The sequence below is a fragment of the Helianthus annuus genome, chromosome 13 (assembly GCF_002127325.2).
Source record: "Helianthus annuus cultivar XRQ/B chromosome 13, HanXRQr2.0-SUNRISE, whole genome shotgun sequence".
Lineage (NCBI taxonomy): Eukaryota > Viridiplantae > Streptophyta > Magnoliopsida > Asterales > Asteraceae > Helianthus > Helianthus annuus.
In genome coordinates, this window is record NC_035445.2 from 116,976,520 (window position 1) to 116,998,028 (window position 21,509).

At 35.2% G+C, this 21,509-nt stretch overlaps 2 protein-coding genes, 1 long non-coding RNA gene and 1 other non-coding gene across 4 annotated transcripts; 2 read left to right on the forward strand and 2 right to left on the reverse strand.

Moving 5' to 3' along the window:
- Positions 1–4,001: 4,001 nt before the first annotated feature.
- Positions 4,002–5,070, reverse strand: LOC118485375. Its single transcript, XR_004875697.1, has 3 exons — positions 4,872–5,070; positions 4,679–4,736; positions 4,002–4,548 (listed from the first exon to the last, which is right to left on the reverse strand). It is a non-coding gene; the product is annotated as an uncharacterized LOC118485375 (long non-coding RNA).
- A 577-nt stretch (positions 5,071–5,647) lies between these two features.
- Positions 5,648–9,169, forward strand: LOC110899041 (metal tolerance protein 9). Its single transcript, XM_022145907.2, has 6 exons — positions 5,648–5,964; positions 6,614–6,726; positions 6,812–7,057; positions 7,569–7,649; positions 7,728–7,958; positions 8,668–9,169. The coding sequence occupies exons 1-6, from the start codon at positions 5,778–5,780 to the stop codon at positions 9,010–9,012; spliced, it is 1,203 nt and encodes a 400-aa protein (XP_022001599.1). The 5' UTR covers positions 5,648–5,777; the 3' UTR covers positions 9,013–9,169.
- Positions 9,170–13,272: 4,103 nt separating this feature from the next.
- On the forward strand, positions 13,273–13,362 carry LOC118486225. The gene has a single exon (XR_004878078.1). It is a non-coding gene; the product is annotated as a small nucleolar RNA snoR117 (small nucleolar RNA).
- Positions 13,363–18,334: 4,972 nt separating this feature from the next.
- Positions 18,335–21,170, reverse strand: LOC110899042 (ALA-interacting subunit 3). The gene is made up of 8 exons (XM_022145908.2): positions 20,868–21,170; positions 20,685–20,743; positions 20,536–20,610; positions 20,347–20,460; positions 20,178–20,248; positions 19,799–20,099; positions 19,398–19,687; positions 18,335–18,673 (listed from the first exon to the last, which is right to left on the reverse strand). The coding sequence occupies exons 1-8, from the start codon at positions 20,953–20,955 to the stop codon at positions 18,619–18,621; spliced, it is 1,053 nt and encodes a 350-aa protein (XP_022001600.1). The 5' UTR covers positions 20,956–21,170; the 3' UTR covers positions 18,335–18,618.
- Positions 21,171–21,509: the final 339 nt, after the last annotated feature.

A 21,509-nucleotide genomic window follows, 5' to 3' on the forward strand; every position in this document is an offset into this window, starting at 1 on the left:
ATGCCAAACAAGCCATGCCAAATCCATAGATTTTGTGACGCCACAACTCCCAGCATTAAAGAAGGATACTCGTTATCACTCAACTTAAATTGACACACCATGCATTAGGACATATATACCACGACTAATACATACAATCGTGTTGCATAGCATTCTAGGAAAGCCTAGTGTTGCTTTGTGTGCCTAATACAGTTTTTGGTAGTCATACCATGTTGGTTTACACAAGTACTTCTTATTGTATAGTTAAATAATACCATTGAAAAATTTATACATACTTTCCCATGATATTTTCTAAGACACTTTCCGATACTCATAACACATGCATTGCTAGATGTGTTGTACGCCATTTGACAAATTGTTGAAGTGCGCTTATACAAAGGCGTAAAACGTTTTCTACATCTCTCATCTCATGATAATCTAAAAACGACATTGTCCTCTCTAAATCATCGACTATTCGTTGGAATCGTAAACGACTCATTTTGTGGCGGTGCCTAAAATCTTCGTTAGTGTAAATTGGATTTCTGCAAAAATAGTCAACTACCAAATGATCATGTGCACACCTTCAATAATAATTATAAATTGAACGTAACACAAAAATAAAACAATAGTAAAAAAACAACTAACAAAAAAATTTCCTTCCCAGTCTCTATTTAATTGAGCACTACTTGTTCTTAATTATGACGTGTTTTTTTCTTCCTCCATGATGATTTGTGTGCCTCTATTACCGAGTTCACAAAAAACTCATTAGTTTCATCTAAAGAAATGAAGAATCCATGATGTAAAATTGTTATTGAACTGGAGTAAGTTATATAAAAAAGATTGTGTAAAAAGACTTGTATGTTGTATTCTAGAGTCTAATTTTTTTAGAGCTTCCTAACAATACCACTTTTCGAGTTTCATTGTCGGCTTTTAGCTATAGGCAGGGGCGGCCTCATAAATTTTTTGTTGAGGTGCGGAATTTTTTAAAAGATTTTAGGCCCCTAGCTATATAAAAAAGTTGGTTTTTAGTGGGACGGATCGGGTCGGGTCATGTAAGACAAAAGAACATCAAACTAAAATTTATATAATCATCAAGAAGACGTCAAATGTCATTACAAACGTATTTAAAATTGTGTCCTACAGGTTTTCATTTTTTGAAATCTATCCAAAACATCATCTAGAGATACAAAACACTCCCTAAGTTCATTATATTCTTACTCATGGTTCCTATCACATATAAATCGCTCCATAGGTTCATAAAACAACATTGAACACTTAAACAAAATAAACGATCATGTTCAACCATAGTTCATTTCAACTTTATTTTCAAACATTCAAGCCCTAGTATTAAATTTTGATTACTTGTAATTAATCATTTAAACAAACAAAGCTATAAATAAAACAACAAAATCATTTAACTACAAGTCTAGAACAACAAAAAAAACATAAAAAGATCAAACCCTTAAACGTCTATATTTTTTCCTAATCATCACATAAAAAAACAAAAATCAATAAAGAAACCATACTAGCTCTATATCGGAATTCTGGCGTAATATGGGTCAGTCTTGCCGGAATTTCAGTTTTTCCGGAAAAAAGTCGTACGGTTGTGAGCAGTGGCGTCAAGTCGCTGGGAGTTTTTCTTGGGGCGGGATTTTGAATTGGAATGGGTGGGTGGGTTCATGGTTTAAAAAAACGCTCGAGGCGTCCGTTTTGAGGTGCGCCTCAAGGCGAAACTTCAAGAAATCGAATCTGAGGCGGCGCCTCACTGCTTGTTTTTATACATACGCCTCAAAGGTATGAGGCGGACGTTTCATGTCGAGGCGGAACGGAAATTAAGAGGCGTACATGTCTTTTTAGGCGAGAGAAATTAGGGTTTTATAGGGTTACTAAAGAAAACAGGGTCGATTCTGAAAGAGGCTGGACGAAATACAGAGGTAGATTAAAGGTGGAGACGTATCTGGCTTGTAGCAGTGAGTGACCAAGAAAAATCAAGGTTTCAGCAATGGAGAAGATGATGGAGGCGTAACTCTTTTAGGGTTACTGAAAAAAGGACGGGTCTTTTATTCATTCCATTTACAAAAACTTACATTAGGACGCTTAAACATTAAACTTTTATCATATTTAACTCAAAACAATTCTCACAAGTTTATTTACATTAGGAAAGTTATATGTTTTACGTTTAGTATTTTATTTTTAAAATAGGGGAATTGGCCTGTAATAATTCCACCTAGACCTTATTGGCCATTAATAATCCCACCTCAGAATATTTCCCCCACCAGTACCACCTTTCACCTATTTTTCCTACAATGGTCCCCTGTTAAAAAAACTTAACGGAGTTAAGTTTTTTTTTTTCCAAATTACAAACATATTTTTTAGGGTTTTTGATCAGAACGATGATACGAGTCCATTGATGTAAAACTTACTTCGAAATGGTGCTTCAAGTGACTTGATTTTGGTTGATTGGAAATTTAAACACCCGAATTGAAGCGTCGTTTTCATCGTTTGGAGCACCGTTTCGAAACAAGTTTTACATCAATGGACTCGTATCGTCGTTCTAATCAAAAGCCCTAAAAAATATGTTTGTAATTTGGAAAAAAAGCTTAACTCCGTTAAGTTTTTTTAACGGGGGACCATTGTAGGAAAAATAGATGAAAGGTGGGACTGGTGGGGGGAATATTCTGAGATGGGATTATTAATGGCCAATAAGGTCTAGGTGGGATTATTACAGGCCAATTTCCCTTTAAAATATATATAATTTTTATATTTATTTTTTAATCCCGCCTCGGTTCGCCTCGAGGCTTACGCCTCGTGAGGCGAAGGGAAAACGCCTCGAAACTCGTTTTTATTTCTTTATACGTTGGATGGATTTGGGTTATTTTATTTAGTTTAAGTTTCTTTGAGTTGAGTTTGGGCTTGGGAAAAATAGATTGTATATTGGGCTTTGATTAGGTTAAGTAATTAACTGAATAAGTGGTTAAAGAATAATTATATAAATTGTGTTATATACTTATATATTAAATAATAATCAGCGTTTCATTCTTTTATAAATTCATAATATTTTTTTAAGTGGGGCGGTTGAAAATTTTCAAGGGGTGCGGGTGAAAATTTTAAAGGGGTGCGGTCGAAATTTCAGACGAAAAATAATACTAAAAAATATTTTTAGATTGTATATTGGGCTTTGATTGGGTTAAGTAATTAACTGAATAAGTGGTTAAAGAATAATTATATAAATTGTGTTATATACTTATATATTAAATAATAATCAGCGTTTCATTCTTTTATAAATTCATAATATTTTTTTAAGTGGGGCGGTTGAAAATTTTCAAGGGGTGCGGGTGAAAATTTTAAAGGGGTGCGGTCGAAATTTCAGACGAAAAATAATACTAAAAAATATTTTTTCAACGGGTGCGCCGGCCCACCCACGGCTTGGGGTGAGTACGCCCTTGGCTATAGGAATTGAAGTTGGCTTGTTTTAATCATTTTTTTTTTCACCCAGGCAATTATCTGCCTTATGTACACAACAATCATCGGTCTAAATAATCTGAAACTTAAGACATAATTACAGGGCCGACTTTGGGCCCGGCAAACCCGTGCCGACGCCCGAGGCCCAAAATTTAAAGGGCTCGAAAAGTCTTTATAAGCTTGTATATATTTATTAAATTATATGTTTAGTATATGTATCCATTTATTATACAAAAACGTATTGGTGGTGTAGTGGCAAAAACCATCTCAAAATAATGTATAGGTCTCAAGTTTGAGTCTTTGCTCCATCACTAAGTTTTTATTTTTGTAATTCATTTACCCTTAACCATAATTTTGGGCCCAATTGTTTTCGTCTCCATCACTAAGTTTTTATTTTTGTAATTCATTTACCCTTAACCATAATTTTTGGCCCAATTCTTTTCGTCGCCCGAGGCCTAAATTTTTTCAAAAGTTTTTAGGGATGACTCTGCATAATTACAAACATTTTGAAACCATAGGAACGACAACATGTTCATACAAGAAGATGCATACATAGGACGTTAATATGAGACTAGCTCACTTGTTAAAGGCACAAACCTCTTGAAAGGGAGGTCTTGAATTCAAACCTTGTCAAATGGTATTTTACAAGAAGATGCATGCATAATATTCATGCACACGACAAGGCTCCTTATCAACAGAACAAAAGCATTCAATAATAAAAAAGGTACTAGGACAACTCCCAACCAGTGGCGGATCTAGGAATTTTTTCACTGGGTTCACTTTTTCGGGTATTCGCTAATTCGGGTTCGGGTGGCTTTGAATTCGGGTCAGGTTTCGGGTTTTAGATAAAAATGAACAACCCTAAACACGCGTTCTGTCAACCCTGAGCGGACTACATCACCGGAATGTTGCAAAGCAAGTTCCAATTTCGGAACCCGTGTGTGAAACTTCCTTCAAATCCTATAAACCTTCTCAACATCACCCGAAAATTCATCGTAGGGTTGATCATGGGGCACACGTCCAGACGTCGTCAAGGCGAATGAGCCCTGGCCATCGCGTATCCGTCTTGGAAGAAAGACTGGTTTTTGACGTCGAACCGAATGAGCCCTAACCATACATTCCCATCATTATCATTATGATACAATAAGTCAATAACTGTAAATATGTAATAATATAAATGTTTGATTAAAAGCAGCAAATAATTTGGTTGTTTGAAATATAAATGCACAAGCTTTACCTCTGAACTTCTTTGAATTCCAGTTAGGGTTCCATAACAGATGCATTGTCTACAGTTCCTGCTACAAAGCAAGAATCTTTATAATTGAAATCAAATTAGGAACCCTAACCCTAACTAATTTATGACTTAAATACCCAATTTATTTTCAAAATTAGGCTATTTATAAACAGGGTATGGCAAGAATTGATCTAACCTGATGAGAAGAAACAATGATTCGGATTGGAAGGAGACTGTCCCGATTGAAATTAGGAGATGGGTATTTTCTAACGAGCTACAAAGATTATTCTTCTCATTTTGTCTGTGTAGTTTCTTTAATATGTGCCCTAAAACCCTAATTTAAGGGTTCACGATCTTTAGATTTGTAGAAATATTAAACCGAGTTGAACATAAGCATTTGATGGTGTGTCCGAAGGATGCTATAAGATTTGGTTACTAAAGAAATAAAAAAAGAAAAAAAAAAACGAAACAAAACCGTGCATCAAAATGGGATTCGAACCCAGGTGTCTTGAGAAGAACAACGTGGACGTAACCAGTGGAGAACCAAGGCTTTTTTTGTTTATGGGTTTCTTTTATATTTTACTTATGGGTTCCTTTTCAGTTTGTTATATACATTTACACTAAAAATTAAAAACCGAATGGGTTCTTGAGAACCCGTTCTTTGTTAATAGGTCCGCCCCTGCTCCCAACCCTATAAAACTCCTTCTAACACGTCCATATTCAATATTGAAATATTCCCTCTACAATACTTTCAATGAGAAGTCTATCAATGAGTTTTATCAAAGAAAAAAAAACACATTAATTCTTGGAAAATAAAGATGTGTTTTAATTTTTTTTTTCATATAATAATAACTAACAAAGTATTCATCAACTTTAGAATGATGCATTACACGTTGGAGTTAGTTTAGGGTGGTGGAGTAGTTGGTTTTACAAAAATAAAAATAAAAAAATCCGAGTGCAATATGATGATGCCATCCATATCAATAGAATATCATCTTCTTTTCTTTACTTAACCGCTGCCCTGCAGGTAGTTTTCACTCCTTTCCATTTCATTTCATTCATTCAACACCCACCGGAGATCAGAGATCATAGTTGATCATCAATGGAAGGCGATACCGGAATTACCGACGACAGTGGCGCCGCTCCTACGAACCTCCTCCTATCTCCTCCACCACAACAATCTTCTTCATGGAGGCTCAATATTGACCAGTTTCGTCTTCCACAAACCTCTAGTTCCACTTCTCCTGATCGCTTTTCGGGTTTTCGTCGCATCTTTAGGCGTAGTCCGAGTAATTACTTCATTTATATATGTTCTTACTTGATTCACATTCTATATATGTGGCATGTTTGGTGGTATGATCACTTTAATGTTGCGAAGTAATTCGGTTTTTTGATCATTAAAGCATATGATGTATATAAATTTCATTTGATGTTTATTATTTAGTTCATTCGATCATAAGGGCTCACACGACCACACATACGAACCAAACACAAAATTTGTAGGTCTGGGTTTAGTATAAACGGGTTCGGGTTAGTTATCTGGCAGAACGCATGAACACTTTTAGCTAAACGGGCTGTCTCCATGCCAACTAGTGGATTTGCGGTTAACCTGTTAAACCCATTTATAATTTATTTTTTTCTAAATGTGCTTATGTAACTTGAGTATTTTTTATGTCAAAGTTGTTAAAAGAAACTAAGATATTTTAAACATTAGTGCTTAAAAAGTTCAAATAATATGTAAATTTAGAATCTTAAAGTATTAATATGCTAAAAAAACATAGAACTTTTTTCATGTTCAGGTTCATGTGTGTGGCAAGATAATCATGTAAAATTTTATGGTTCATGTTAAGTTCAATCTGTCAACCTGTAAACACGACCCATTTAACAACCCTATATAAATTCATATGTATTCTTACAAACCTAGTCATCCCTTCACAGAGAAACATAGAAAGGTTCGGGAGTACTACAAGAAACAGGAACAACTCCTAGAAGGATTCAACGAGATGGAAACGATTAACGAGTCAGGATGTTTACCTGAAAGCTTAACCGAGGTCGTTTGCTACTTTTGTTATTAGTTGCAGCTTGTCGTCGTCAAATAGATTTATCATTTTTCTATATATTTTTTGTTCTTTGCAGGATGAAATGAAGAATCTGGCTAAGAGTGAAAGAACCGCGATCACCGTGTCGAATGTGGCTAACTTGGTTCTTTTCATAGCAAAAGTATATGCTTCTATTGAAAGCAAATCTCTAGCTGTCATTGCTTCAACCTTGGATTCATTATTGGACTTGTTATCCGGGTTTATTTTGTGGTTTACTTCATACGCCATGAGAAATCCGAATCAGTTTCACTATCCGATTGGGAAGAACCGGATGCAGCCTGTCGTAAGCTCTTCAATCTTATAAATCACACTTTTCTTAGTCATGTGAAAGCAACAATTAATAGAGTAGTTAACATGACTATTTTGTTACCAGAACAGTTACTAGTTAATAGTATATAAATTTGAAAAAAAAAATAACATCTTGTTTAATATAAATTAGTATAGTAATAACATTGTCACATTTAAATGTATGATCAACCTCAAAATATTTAATTCTTTAAAAAAAGTTACATTATCAATGATGCACTATATAAAAGACCAGTTATTTCAAAACACTAATTTGTGTTTGTTTACAGTTTACTTCTCAGCATTTTCATTAAATCATTTATTTCTATATATATATATTAAAGAAAAACTAAATTATTTCATCCGGGGTCTAAAGTCCTAGCTTTTTTTTTTTTTTTTTTTTACGAGCAAGAGCTGCCCGTGTCAAGAAGTAGAATATATATATTCTACACGCGTGCATGTGTGTATATCTATACAATTTTCTTTGCACTAATTAAGTTGGATTGCAGGGGATCATTGTTTTTGCATCAGTAATGGGAACTCTTGGGTTTCAAATATTGCTAGAGTCTGCTAGACAACTTATTGCCAAGGTTTGTCCTTGTGCATATCACTTTCTTTTACCAATCTTGATTTTTGTTTAATATATATACACTTGGAACTGGTTTTAGACTCACCCTGACACGGACCGCGATCATGAAAAATGGGTGATCGGCATCATGGTGGGTGTGACCGTGGTGAAGTTTCTGCTGATGGTTTATTGCCGAAGATTTCAAAATGAGATAGTGAGGGCCTATGCACAAGATCATTTCTTTGATGTTGTCACTAATTCGGTTGGATTAGTTTCAACTGTTTTAGCTGTTCGCTACCGGTGGTGGATTGATCCTCTAGGTGCTATCATTGTAAGTATGATAAGAATCAAGTCATGCATTTGAGGTGATAAATGGGTCGTGATTGCGGCCCCAACCCAATACAAATTCAAAAATCGTGTCAAACATATAAACCCAAACATGACATGAATATTTGTGGGTTGACATGAACACCGACCTTTGAGTTTTTTAATTTATTATTATTTTTGGGTATTAATACTTTAAAATTACTATATTACAACAAAATATACAAATAATAATAAAATTTTATGTCAATTTCTCTTTTAAGTTCTAAAAATAAAATATATATAAAAATGGGGGTTAACAGTTCAACCCGCGAACCGTCAGCTGGACACGAACTGTTTAGCTAAACGGTTTCGTGGGATTAGCCCAAAACTGACCTGAGCCCATTTATACATACCCTAACCCATAAATTTTGTTTTAGGTTTTTGTCGTGTTAAAAAATTCACACCCAGACCTTGCAAGCGGGTTAGGTTAGGTCAGGTCACGTCAAAAAGAGTTATGGTCATGATGGGTTGGATGTGGGTGCTAGCCCATTTGAACCCATTCTAAGTTATGTGTTTCATAGGAGTGACACACTGACCCAAATAAACTCGTTTAGCTAACAAATATAACTCATACCAACTCATTTATTTAGAAACGAGTCATGGCTGTCACGTGTTAACACAATAACTAATTGTTTATTTGTTTTAATTGTTATCTTTTAAACGTTTGGTCGCAGATAGCGCTTTATACGATCAGCACATGGGCAAGGACGGTTATGGAGAACGTGAGAGCGTTAATAGGCAGAACGGCCCCACCGGATTTCCTATCAAAACTGACTTATCTGGTATGGAACCACCATGAGGAAATAAAACATATTGACACAGTTAGAGCATACACATTCGGTTCTCATTACTTTGTGGAGGTAGATATTGTGTTGCCAGAGGATATGCTGCTGAGCCAAGCTCATAATATTGGTGAAATGCTACAAGAAAAGCTTGAGCAGCTTCCTCAAGTGGAGCGCGCATTTGTTCATATCGACTTTGAGTTTAGTCATAGACCCGAACACAAAGGCAAGGTCTAGCTAACTTGTATTTATCTTTTAACAAGTTTTTAAGTTAAATAAACACACAAGGATCATATATCATATGATCTTTTTATCGGCGTATTGATCAAATTTAAACGAATGTTGTGGTGATGTGAAACTAGTTATCCTATTTGTGATCTATTTCTTTGTTACTGTTTGTTAGCACCCTTGACTCTTGACCATCTTTGACGTTTATACGTGGGCAACTCATATTTATCGAAAATAATTAAGGGTTTAGGCACTTAAATTTGATTTTTAAATGGTTTAGCAGATTAGGGTTTTCTATTCAGAAGGGGATGGCGGCGCAGTTTGTTGCTCGTCTACATGCTATCCTTATGTAATTTGCCCTGGTGATTGGAATGAAAGAATTGTTCGAAAAAGAAAATGGTTTCATTATTATTACTAGTGTCTTTTAAACTGAACATGACCGAAAGAGGCATGATACATGAATGTTGGGTTGGAGTCCCTTGCATCAGTTAAACAACCATATAAAAGGGCTCTATGGGCTAAATAATCGTATGTAAAGATCCACCATGGTTTAAACGGCCGTATATAATATAGAATTACATTTTTTTTAACGATAAAGGTTACATAATGGTCACTCCTCAAAATACACAAAGCCTCTACCACCCCACCAAAGTGGTGATGGCATATAATATAGAATTACGTAAATGAAAATAAACATTTAGTAAAACTTCTTTTCGGAGTGTATTCTAAGGGGGGTACAACATTCTATTATGATGTTGGGTTAAAAGGGGAAGAATTCGCTTTCGTGCAAATGAGTTAAAGTTATAACAGGTTATTTTTTGTTACAAGTTGTAATAGTTTTTTTATTATTTTTTTATTTCAATAACACCTTACCATATCACTGTCACGTAAGCAATGAGCTTTAATTAACTAATACACCATTTAGCTATGGCATTATGGTTCAGCTAAAAATTTAAATAAAAAAGTTAACTTTTTGTGTGTGTATGTGTGCATGTAATTAGTTGAGTGTAGCGAACCCCATCTTTCATATGTGTTAACAAGATTTAAAGGGGTAACGTCTCTCCTCTTGACGCCCCCTTTTAACAAATGTGGCATGTTGTTAGTCGCTTGGGAGGCATGGACGCCACCCAAAACAACCAAGCCTTGACTAACTAGTTTTTTGAAACTGAATATGAGTACATGACCAAAAGAGGCATGATATGTGTATGTTTGTTGGGAGCCCCTTCAATTAGAGGTGCACAAACTGGGTATTTTTAATAATCAGTTCCGGTTATAGAATTGGTTTTGGTTTCTCGTTTTATGGGTTGGAACCGGTTATTACTATAGCCGATTCGGTTCCGGTTCTGGTTATTTGACAAAAAACCATACCCTATGTGCCCGGTTCCGGTTCTTAAGAAACCATGTATTAAAATACCCTATTTCCGAGTTTTTTAGTTCAATATTTTCGTATTTTTTAATACTATATTGCGTTTTTATTACCCTATTTTCTTGTATTTTTGTTTATTATTATTAAATATGCATTGTGTAATGTAAGAAAACTAAAATAAATGCACTAACATAAATTCAAAAGAAAGATATTAGAATCATGTATCGGGTATAGCGGGGTATAATCAGATCCGGTTCCGGTTCTTGTTTGGTTTCGGGTATTAATCAGGTATGATTGGTTTCGGTTCCAGGTATTGAGATCAAAATGCATATCTATCTATACCCTACGGGTAAGGTCGGTTCCGGTTTCGGGTATAGTATACCCGGGTATTAAAAATACCGATTCCAAATTTTTTTACCAGGTCTGCTTCCAGATACGATTTTTTTTGGACATCTACCTTCAGCCCCTTGAATGAGTTAAATAACCGTTTGGAATGGGCTTCCTAGGCTAAACTACCATATAGAAGATAGAATTAAAGAATTCAAAATTAGCGTTTACACAAGTTATCTTTTGCTACATCTCGAAGTCGTAGATAATTTAAGGGACTGTTTGTTTACCTCTTAATGAGACTATCAATGGTTCAAATACATTACTGATTCAGCACTTATTGGTTCAGACTGTTTGTTTCATGAGCAGATGTCTGAATGGTTCAGACATTTGCATTTGAATGACTAAAATTTATACATAGTCTGAATGGTTAAGATCTTTAATCTGAATTGGTGAAACATTTTCCTTTAACGGTTAAGCATTATACAGGCTTCGAGGTGGCAAAATGGATGGGTTGGATTGGATTGGTTGTTGGGTCAGGATGGGTTTGGGTTAGAATGAGTTTGGGTTAAGATGGGTAAAAGAAAGAAGAAGGTCAGAATGGGTTTGGGTCAGGATGAGTGCGGGTCAGGATGGGTTTGGGTCAGGATGGATTGAGAATACATCAATAATAATAAAAACTGAAAAAATTATAAAAAATGAAAAAAATTATAAAAAAATTTAAAAAACGAAAAAAAAAATTAAAAATTTTAAAAAATAAAAAAAACGATAAAAATTAAAAAAAAAACTAAAAAAATTAAAAAAAAATTAAAAAAATTAAAAATCTGGGAATGTACCAGATTTATTAAATCTGCGGATGAATCATATCAGCGACTGAACTTTATTTCAGCGAAAAGACAATCTGCAAATAAACCAGAATTCAGCGGATGTACTTCTGTATTTCTACGGATCTGCTGTCAATCTGCAGCGAATGGACTGAATTTAATGGATGTAGACTGATTCTAAGTTCTGCAGACAGATAACTCTACAGCGGATAATTCAGACATAAGTGCGACTCAAACTGTGCGAATGTAATTAATTCTGGGGCTGATAACTCTACAGCGGATAATTCTGCAATGGACTATTCTGTTTTAACTCGAATTAGTTTCTAATGTAAATTCACAGCAATCCTTTATCCATTAAACAATCCTAACTCAATCTGTATGTATGCAATAATATCAACACTAACTCTCCTGATGGCACCCAATTATATCATTATTCATTTAGGATCATTTTAGTATGAACAACTGAGTATGCACATATTCTGTGCAGGGACAAAACAAGAGAAACACACACTAAAACACACTTTACTATTGTTAAATGCAGAAGGCTATATAACTACCTTTTTGACCCGTTAATATTCGACTCCTAAATTATAAACATAAACATAAGAATGATACTAATAAATTTAGAATATCTTGATTAATCTTTCCAACGAATTGAACGGACACAATTTTTTACCAGATTCGTACGAATGAACCCTAGATAGAGAAAACCTGCTGAAACAATGGAACTACGGTAGTCACAGGTTCGCGTTCAAAGAACTCGCAGCGTGAAAGAGGAGGAGGATGATGAGAGATTGAGAGAGATCGGTCTTGTAGTTGCTCTTTCTGAGAAACCCTAACACTGTGTTCCAGAGTTTACTAACGGAAGGAAAGGAAAGGAAACAAAAAGAAAGTAAAAATATTTTGTGTTCCAGAGTTTCATTTAAGGAAGGAAAAGAAAGGAAAATAAAACATGTCGTGTTCCCGAGTTTCATTTAAGGAAGGAAAAGAAAGGAAATGACGGGAAAGCTAGGCTAAATTCTTTAATTTTTCTTTCCTTCCGATTTGGGAGGAAACGGTGGGAAAGTCATCTTTTATTTTCCTTTCTCATCCCTTCCTTTCTCACTTTTGCTTTCTTTTCTTATCCCTCGTTAAGTTAACTCGGGAACAGAGCGTAACTGTGCGTGTTCTTACCCATCTTGACCTGCTAGGTGATAATGTCTTACCCATCCTGACCCATCTTGTGATTATGTTTAATATTATACTTTGGCCCATCTTGACCTACTAACAATTTACTTATGGCCCAACATAACCCAAACTGTTATTTTAAATGTCCATCTTGACCCAAAATTTAGTTAATGGGTTTATTTTGCCAGCCCTATACAGGCTTTTAATGGTTCAGACATTTTACTGGTTCAGAACTTTAAATGGTTCAGCAATTAACCATCCAGATGTTGCCAAACAGCCACTAACTTTACAATTACTTGAAAATTTAATACTGTTTACTAAATTTGAATATCAAAATAAACCTCTTAAAAACTTAAAGTACGAATGAACACTTTTATAAGCATAGTGCCCACAATCGAATATCACAAAATCACAATATCGGGGTAAAACGTAAAATAATTAAAAACCCAAGGATATTATAGTAATTTAAACCAAACTAGGGTTTTCCTTCTTTTCTATAAATCTACAACATGGCCGTCACATTTTCGTCAATCCAATGGCGACAGTAACCAACCGGTAAGTTATAACAACGTAGAAAAATCGAATTGCCGATGATGACGTATATTGTATTGTCCGTACCATCTGAAAGGTTTTATAGCCTTGTTTGATTATACTCACATCCAATGTCTGAGGCATCCTTTTTTCTATCCTTTTAGCTTCCTAATTATTAGTATGGATATTGTTTGTAAGCTTCCCATAAGTAGCTTTGTTATTTGTCGGATTTACTGGGTATGGTTGTTGTTGTTGTATATTGTTTGTAAGCTTGAATTTTTAGCGATTATTATTATTAATAATATTAATAAATGAGTGAGGAGGCAACAATTTAGAGTCGCTTGTTTGCCTAATTGATGGTAAATTGAGTGCTGTACGTTGCCGATATGAAATGGGACTGATATTCTGGCATTTTAGGATCCGATTTCTGTTAATGCATTCTGATGTTCCTACAGTTTATTACCTAAATTCATTTAACACTTTTTTGTTGTAGGAAGAATTTGTTGTGTTTTTTACTTGATGTTACTCGGTTGGTAGTAATATTTGACTTTTTTTGTGTAATATATATTTTTTTTGTTTGGTTTAGTGAGAGGGTTATATTTACTTGTAAGTTGTAATGATAGAGAGGGATTGGGTTTCTGATGATGAATGATGTATTGTCCGTACCATCTGAAAGGTTTTAGCCTTGTATGATTAGTACTTGCATTCCGTTTCTGAGGTATCCTGTTCCTCTTCTTTTAGCTTAGCACATGGTGTTGAGAGGCAACACTTTAGAGTCGCTTGTTTGCCTGATTGATGGTAAATTGAGTGCTGTACGTTGCCGATACGAAATGGGACTGATATTCTGGCATTTTAGGATCTAGTTCCTATTAATGCATTCTAATGTTCCACACATCATATTATTATTTTTTATAGTGTGTAGAAATTTAGCGGAAGTTGGGGATGGGGATACACCATTCCTCTTGAAGAGGATGCGGCCCCCGTTTACGTTCTTTTGAAAGCGTAACACTTAACCTTAGCTTTGTAATTTTATTCTATTTTAATTTGAAAACTTGATTATGTATTGATTATTAACAAAAGTTGTGCAAAGGCAACAATTTAGAGTCGCTTGTTTACCTGATTTATGGTAAAATGAGTGCTGTACGTTGCCAATATGAAATGGGACTGATATTCTGGCATTGTAGGATTCAATTTCTATTAATGCATTCTGATGTTCCTACAATTGTATACTCTTTGGTGTGTATACATACTGTTTTATTGCAGATTTCTAAAAATGAGTTTTCGGTCTACAATGTTGTTTAATTTGGAAAAATATGTATAAACACAAACTTTAGCAAAGGATGGGCATCTGCCAGTTTAGCATGAAACTGCAAGCTCTGAAACGAATAACACGACATCAGTTTATAATCAAAGCTGTTGCAGCACGGTTAGTTCTAGCCACTGGTTTTATCCACTTGCTGCTCTTATTGTACATATTTGCAGCTAGCTTTATACAATGATGCACACCAACAAGAAGCAAGACTATAATATGTAACTTGATGTGTATTTGTTTGAAATGGAGTATCTGCTTTAAGAACACTGCATGCCTTGATGTGTATTTGTTTAGTTAGATGTAGCTTGAAATCATGGTTCATTAAGTGATAACTGTAGGTAGTCACATTCGGAGTTTTACAAAATATTTAGACCAAAAACTCTACATGTAGACTTGTTATTTCATCAGTTCTTTAGAAACAGGAGACTTTGATGCATCAATCATCTTGAGCGTAATGAACTGAAGAATGCAAAGAACTTCGAGAGCATCAGTGTCAACCGACTCAATATTTTGTTGTTTTTTTTTTTGTATGTAATGCATTCTATGTTTCTTCAACGGAACCTTGAGATTTTTCAACTTTAATCAAACAAGATCAATCTATAAATGTTACTTTGAAAAGCAAAGTGAAAAGCTAAAAATGAGTATCGAATTCGATTAAGTGCTTCAATTGCTATTTTTAAATTATTATATTTAATGGTGGATTAGATTTTTCATTGTCATGATTATTACCTCATAAACCAATTGACGCTCTTAATTTACCTATCGCAATAGCAAGTTATCATTATTTATTTGAAACAAAATAGTCGAAATGAAAAATTCGTACATCAAGTTATGAGACATCAAACACTATTTTTGGTGAAAAAGATCATGGCCTCAACAATGTCTAGGGAGGGGGCAATTTGGTAAAAGCTGTCTCTGGATGACGTCTTCTTTCGACCTGTATGATTTGAACTCTAGAACTATATACCACTTACCATTTTATGGCCCTTTGGCGAACTTTCAAATTTTTAACATATTCATAAAGTTTAACCACTTACATATAACAAAAGTAGACAAGTTCATGGGTTTGAAATTTAAGAAGATTCTCTTTGAAAAGTAATTTGGTACCATCTGCTAGAGCTTGAAGAATTCCAAAAGGTCCTGCGTATTCAGGACCGATACGTTGTTGTATACCCGTGGATATTTCTCTTTCTAACCAACAATGACTAGTACACCTATTGTAATTCCTAATACAGGTGTAAAAACAGGGATAAACACTCATATGATCCCATAGACCTCTTTTAAGGATTCCAATCTAGAAAAAGAATTGATAGCTTGTACTTCTGTTGTATCAATTATCATTTTAACGATCAACTTCTCCCATAATGATATCTATACTACCTAGTATCGTCATAATATCAGCCAATTTCATTCTTTTAACTAACTGAGGAAGAATTTACAAATTAATAAAGGACAAACTCCTAAAAGCCTAAAAAGAGGTAGTCACTCACATAAACAGCCTCTAGGATTTTAAAAATTGCGAATTTTTATCCTTGTTTAAAATTATTAACGAATTTTGTCTCTTTCTTTCTTCTACCAAACAACTCGAACCATTTTATTTCCTGAATTTTTAAGAAATAAATTAAATTTATAATAATTTATAATTAAAAAATAGAAATACATTAATTTTTTTGCAAATCAAACACACAATTACATAACACGAATGACGAAGCTAGCAAGAATCACATTTTTTTGTCTAGTCTAAAGGGGTGCAGAGCAGATACCTCGAACACCTTTAGCTAAAAATGACATGTTTTGGTGTTCATAGGTTGACCCACTTATTTTCTGAACTTAAACTTAGTAAAACATATTTTTGTATAAACATTTGTACATTTGTTACACATTTGTAATGCCAGAGTAATAATATGAAAAGAATACAATAAACAAACTCTTTCTAAGTTGAACTTATTATGTCTGTAAGTGTTTATATCAAAGAGTAAATTGCCATTTTAGTACCTGAGTTTTGTCTAAATTTACCATTTTAGTCCAAATAGTTTTTTTTTGCCTCTGGGTCCCTTACTTTTCCCGTTTGTTGCCATTTTGATCACATACACTAACTCCATCCAAAAACTCCATCTTTAATCAGGGGTATTTTGGGGATTTTCAATTTAAATGTTTTCAATTGCCATTTTGATCCAATTCCAAAAAATCAAAAAAATTCCAAAAAATTCTAAAAAATAATAGAAATTCTAAAAAATCATAAAAATTCTAAAAAATACAAAAAATCCGTTTCGGCGCGAACCGTTTCGACGCGAACCGTTTCGACCCGAACCGTTTCAAGCTGAGCCGTTTCGACGCGAACCGTTTCAAGCTGAGCCGTTTCGACGCGAACCGTTTCGACCCGAACCGTTTCGACGCGAACCGTTTCGACTCGTACCGTTTCGAGCTGAACCGTTTCGACGCGAACCGTTTCGAGCGGAACCGTTTCGAGTCGAACCGTTTCGAGCTGAACCGTTTCGAACCGAACTGTTTCTAGCTGAACCGTTTCGAACCGAACCGTTTCGAGCTGAACCGTTTCGACGCGAACCGTTTCGACCCGTACCGTTTCGAACCGAACCGTGTCGAGCTGAATCGTTTCGACCCGTACCGTTTCGAGCTGAACCGTTTCGACCCGTACCGTTTCGAGGCACGGTTCGCGTCGAAACGATTCAGCTCGAAACGGTTCGGTTCGAAACGGTTCAGCTAGAAACGGTTCGGCTCGAAACGGCTCAGCTCGAAACGGTTCGCGTCAAAACGGTTCAGCTCGAAACGGTACGGGTCGAAACAGTTCAGCTCGAAACGGTACGGGTCGAAACGGTTCAGCTCGAAACGGTTCAGCTCGAAACAGTACGGGTCGAAACGGTTCGCGTCGAAACGGTTCAGCTCGAAACGGTACGGGTCGAAACGGTTCGCGTCGAAACGGTTCGGCTCGAAACGGTTCGGGTCGAAACGGTTCGGGTCGAAACGGTTCGGGTCGAAACGGTACGGGTCGAAACGGTTCGGGTCGAAACGGTTCGCGTTGAAATGGTTCAGCTCGAAACGGTTCGGGTTCGAAACGGTTCGCGCCGAAACGGATTTTTTGGATTTTTTAGAATTTTTTAGAATTTTTATGATTTTTTAGAATTTTTCTTATTTTTTAGAATTTTTTGGATTTTTTTTTTGATTTTTTGGAATTGGATCAAAATGGCAATTGAAAACATTTAAAATGAAAATACCCAAAATACCCCTGGTTAAAGATGGAGTTTTTGGATGGAGTTATTGTATGTGATCAAAATGGCAACAAAAAGGAAAAGTGAGGGACCTAGAGGCAAAAAAAAAACTATTTGGACTAAAATGACAAATTTGGACAAAACTCAGGGACTAAAATGGCAATTTACTCTTATATCAAATGAAAAGGATATAATAATCAAACTCTTTCCAAGGTAAACTTGTTATGTCTGAATAAGTGATCCGGATTCAGGAAATGCACCTAATAGTGATGCCAATTCACATGTTTTAAAATTTTGGTGGTGTTTGTTTATAGGTTGCTTAATATTCAGAAAATCATCTGTGGGAGTTCTTCTAGAATCACTGTAACTACAAAATGCCAAGCTATATAAACAAGTGTCTTAGTGGATTCAATGTGACCAGAAGTATATTCTAGAACCAGGATACTGAAGCGGATCTTGATCAAGAAGAGTAACCTCACTTTTAAACTGCTTATTAAAACACTTATTTCACTTGTAAATAATCAAATAACTACTTTGGACAAACAACCTCGTAATAGTTTATTGTCGTGTCAAAACATAATAAACAGATAAAGTAGTTTTAATACGCAAATCCCAAACAATCCCTAAAAGCAAGAAATGAGTACATGATAATTTGAATGTAACGCCTAAAACTAAATTTCCAAACACAAATCAGCAAATAATTACGAACTTACATTACAATATGGCAGTCGCAACTTACCAGTTCCTAACACGCTATTAAAGAGAAATTGATATTTCTGTGGTAAAACTTGGAAAGAAAACAGGTTAAATACTTACAACCACACACGTGCATCCTTTTACCACATTCTTTGCATAAATCAATCAGTGTCCACCTGGACTACGGTTCCAAGACAAATATGATGGATCTCCAAGACGCCTGCATCATATATTGGAACACAAATTAGTACCCTCCAATGCACCAAATCATATAACATCCCACAGATAAATTTAATGTTTGATAAATAAACAACTTAACAAAATAAATAATTTTCTACGATCATAAATTGTTATTATTAGGGCTGCAAATGAACCAAACATTCAGCGAACAGTTCGGCGGGATTTTCTAAGTTTGTTAATTTATGTTAGTGAACGTTCAGTAACATGTTTGTTTATGTTTGATAGTTCATTAGTCTTTTCAGTTTTTAATAAGTGTCGGTGTATTATATATCATAATCATGAATGCTTGTTTGTGTTCGTTTGTTTCCATCTATGTTCATGAACACTAGTTTGTGTTCATCTGTGTTCACCAAAGTTCGTTTTCGTTCATTGCCTAATATTAACACACGAAGGCGTTCATTTCCTTAACAAACGAACACGAAAATAAAATCTCGTTCGGTAAGTGTTCATGAACAGTTTGTGAACATATATATTTCTTAACAAACTGTTCGTTCAGTTCATTTGCAGCCCTAGTTATTATGTTGTTAACATTATCAATAAACAAATAACCGTGCTAAAGAAATATTTTTCTAGTCCCGGGGGTAGCTGTATTAATATAGTAGTATTACACCATATTAAGATTTAAAAAAAACATATAATTATATAATAATGGAAGTCACAGCTCACAACATCGTATATGAAAACCAACATGATAATAAAATTACCTTGGCTTAACCAAATATATGACAGTGAAAGTCATAGCAAGTACGAAGCACAAGCCACCAACAGCAAGATACGCAATGCCAATGAAGTTGTTCTTTCCACCAAGCCAGCTGGCGGTTGAAAGGACAAGTTTCTTCTTGCCACTAAAACTGTAGGTGTTGTAGTTGTTCTTTAGAACCACATTGATTGTATCACCTGCCTTAAGATCCACTTCTATCTTCCCATACAACTTCCTAAACGTTGGAAGTGCTGCGGTCCGCATCCATACAATAAGGTCTTCTTGTGCACTTAACTATATACACATCCCGAAAAGTTCAAAAGTCAGCTACTCGTTTATTTTTCTCAACAAGAAAATATACATGAGAAGAAAATATCCTTCTATATATAGCGTAAAGAGGCTTACCGGTATTGATTCATTGAGATGTGCACCACCAATAAGAGTTCCATTTTGAAAATTCTTAGGGAAGACATCTTTGCCAAACTTATGATCCCTATCACTTTTCCACGAAATATCTTTCTTCGTTACAGGCAATTGCCCATTATTATTAATGGAGAAGCTGAAAGTATCGTTAAACATACTCCATGCTACAAGTCCACAAGGCACAATCGTTGTTCCATTTACAGTATCTTCAGGCTTACAAGTGCTTACGTCATTCTCTTTGTTTCGGCTCCTTAATTGCTGATCACTTCGGCTCTTAACATACCTGCAAACACAATCGTGTTCATCAAAATCAAAGGTCTTCGTGTTCACACATAATTATATAACATAGACGGCAACATACCTTCGATGATTCTGATAAAAGTTGTCGAGCTGATAGTACACATAAATAGGCTTCTTCATATGTTTTGGCACCTAACACGCATTCATTCATTAAACGTAAATCAGACTACAAGTCATAACAAAAGGTGTATCAGCATAAACTATGACGAAACCGAAGAATACGATCTTACAGTTAGAGTTCTATTGCACGTTTTATCCGCATTCGACTGTATAAACCGGACCTTATCACTCCTAGATCCGGACGGAGCACACTCATCATCATAACGGTTAACAATTTCAACTACCTAATTGAACCAAAACAACTCAAATCAACAAATTAACAGCATAAACAGTGATCAATTTAGAAAAACAGATCATACGTCACGAGAAGCAAACAGTGACGCAAGCCCTATCGGCACGAAGACGATCGTTACAAGCATAAATGCAGAGATCACCTGCAAATAATAAACAGTCACAACGTGTTTCGGCTTCCTGAATCGTTAATTGATTATATTACTAACATACGCACCCATCGTGGAGTCAAAATAGGTTTACACGCCGGAAGTTCCTGCTGCGTAAACCTAGAATCTGAAATTTGAAATTGAAACGATAAAAAGTGAAATTAAACACATATTCATAATCATAATCATAATCATAATCGTAATTGTAATTGCAAGTAATAGATGGAGAAGATGAAGAAAATGAGATTTACATTTAGGTCGCTTTGAATTTCTTCTCGGAGAAGATGGATCTGGAGGTTCGGTAGCGGCGGAATGCGTTGCAGGCGTTGTGTTACTCATTGAGACGACGGAGATCCGGTGATGGACGACGGAGATCCGGTGGTGGAATGGAGAGGAAGAAAGTGGTTAGGAGGGTGGTTACTTTTGGTCTGACTTTTGTTCTACTCTTCTTTGACCATTGATGCTCAAGAAAAGAATGTATGTATGTTTTTGTTTGTGTCTTGGCCGGCAATTGGGAGTTTGGTATGTGTTGATGGGTTTGGGTTTTTTCTGTTTGGATATTGTTTCGGAGAGTTAAATGTCATTTTAATTCATTTTGTTTGGGTCATTTTGTCAGTTTAGTCTGAAGGTTTCATTTTTTGTCTGTGAGTCCAAAAAGGTATCACTATTGTCATTTTAGTCCATTGGATTAACTTAATCTATTATTTCTGTTAACGAGAAAGACAATTCAGTCATTTTATATGGCCGAATTGCCCTTCTGGTTCACAGAACTACATATAAAATGACCGAATTACCCTTCTTGTTAACAGAAAAAATGGATGAAGTTAACACAGTAGACTAAAATGGCAAGGATGAAACTTTTTTGGACCCACAGACAAAAAATGAAACCTTTG

Bases quoted from the DNA above. Each gene is read 5' to 3' on its own strand.
- LOC110899041 (XM_022145907.2), top strand. From the start codon at position 5,778: ATGGAAGGCGATACCGGAATTACCGACGACAGTGGCGCCGCTCCTACG. The intron at 5,965-6,613 runs GTAATTACTTCA...ATCCCTTCACAG, and splicing joins CATCTTTAGGCGTAGTCCGA to AGAAACATAGAAAGGTTCGG. The intron at 6,727-6,811 runs GTCGTTTGCTAC...TGTTCTTTGCAG, and splicing joins TACCTGAAAGCTTAACCGAG to GATGAAATGAAGAATCTGGC.
- LOC110899042 (XM_022145908.2), bottom strand. From the start codon at position 20,955: ATGAGTAACACAACGCCTGCAACGCATTCCGCCGCTACCGAACCTCCA. The intron at 20,744-20,867 runs GTAAATCTCATT...TTCAAATTTCAG, and splicing joins AAATTCAAAGCGACCTAAAT to ATTCTAGGTTTACGCAGCAG. The intron at 20,611-20,684 runs GTGCGTATGTTA...TATTATTTGCAG, and splicing joins CTATTTTGACTCCACGATGG to GTGATCTCTGCATTTATGCT.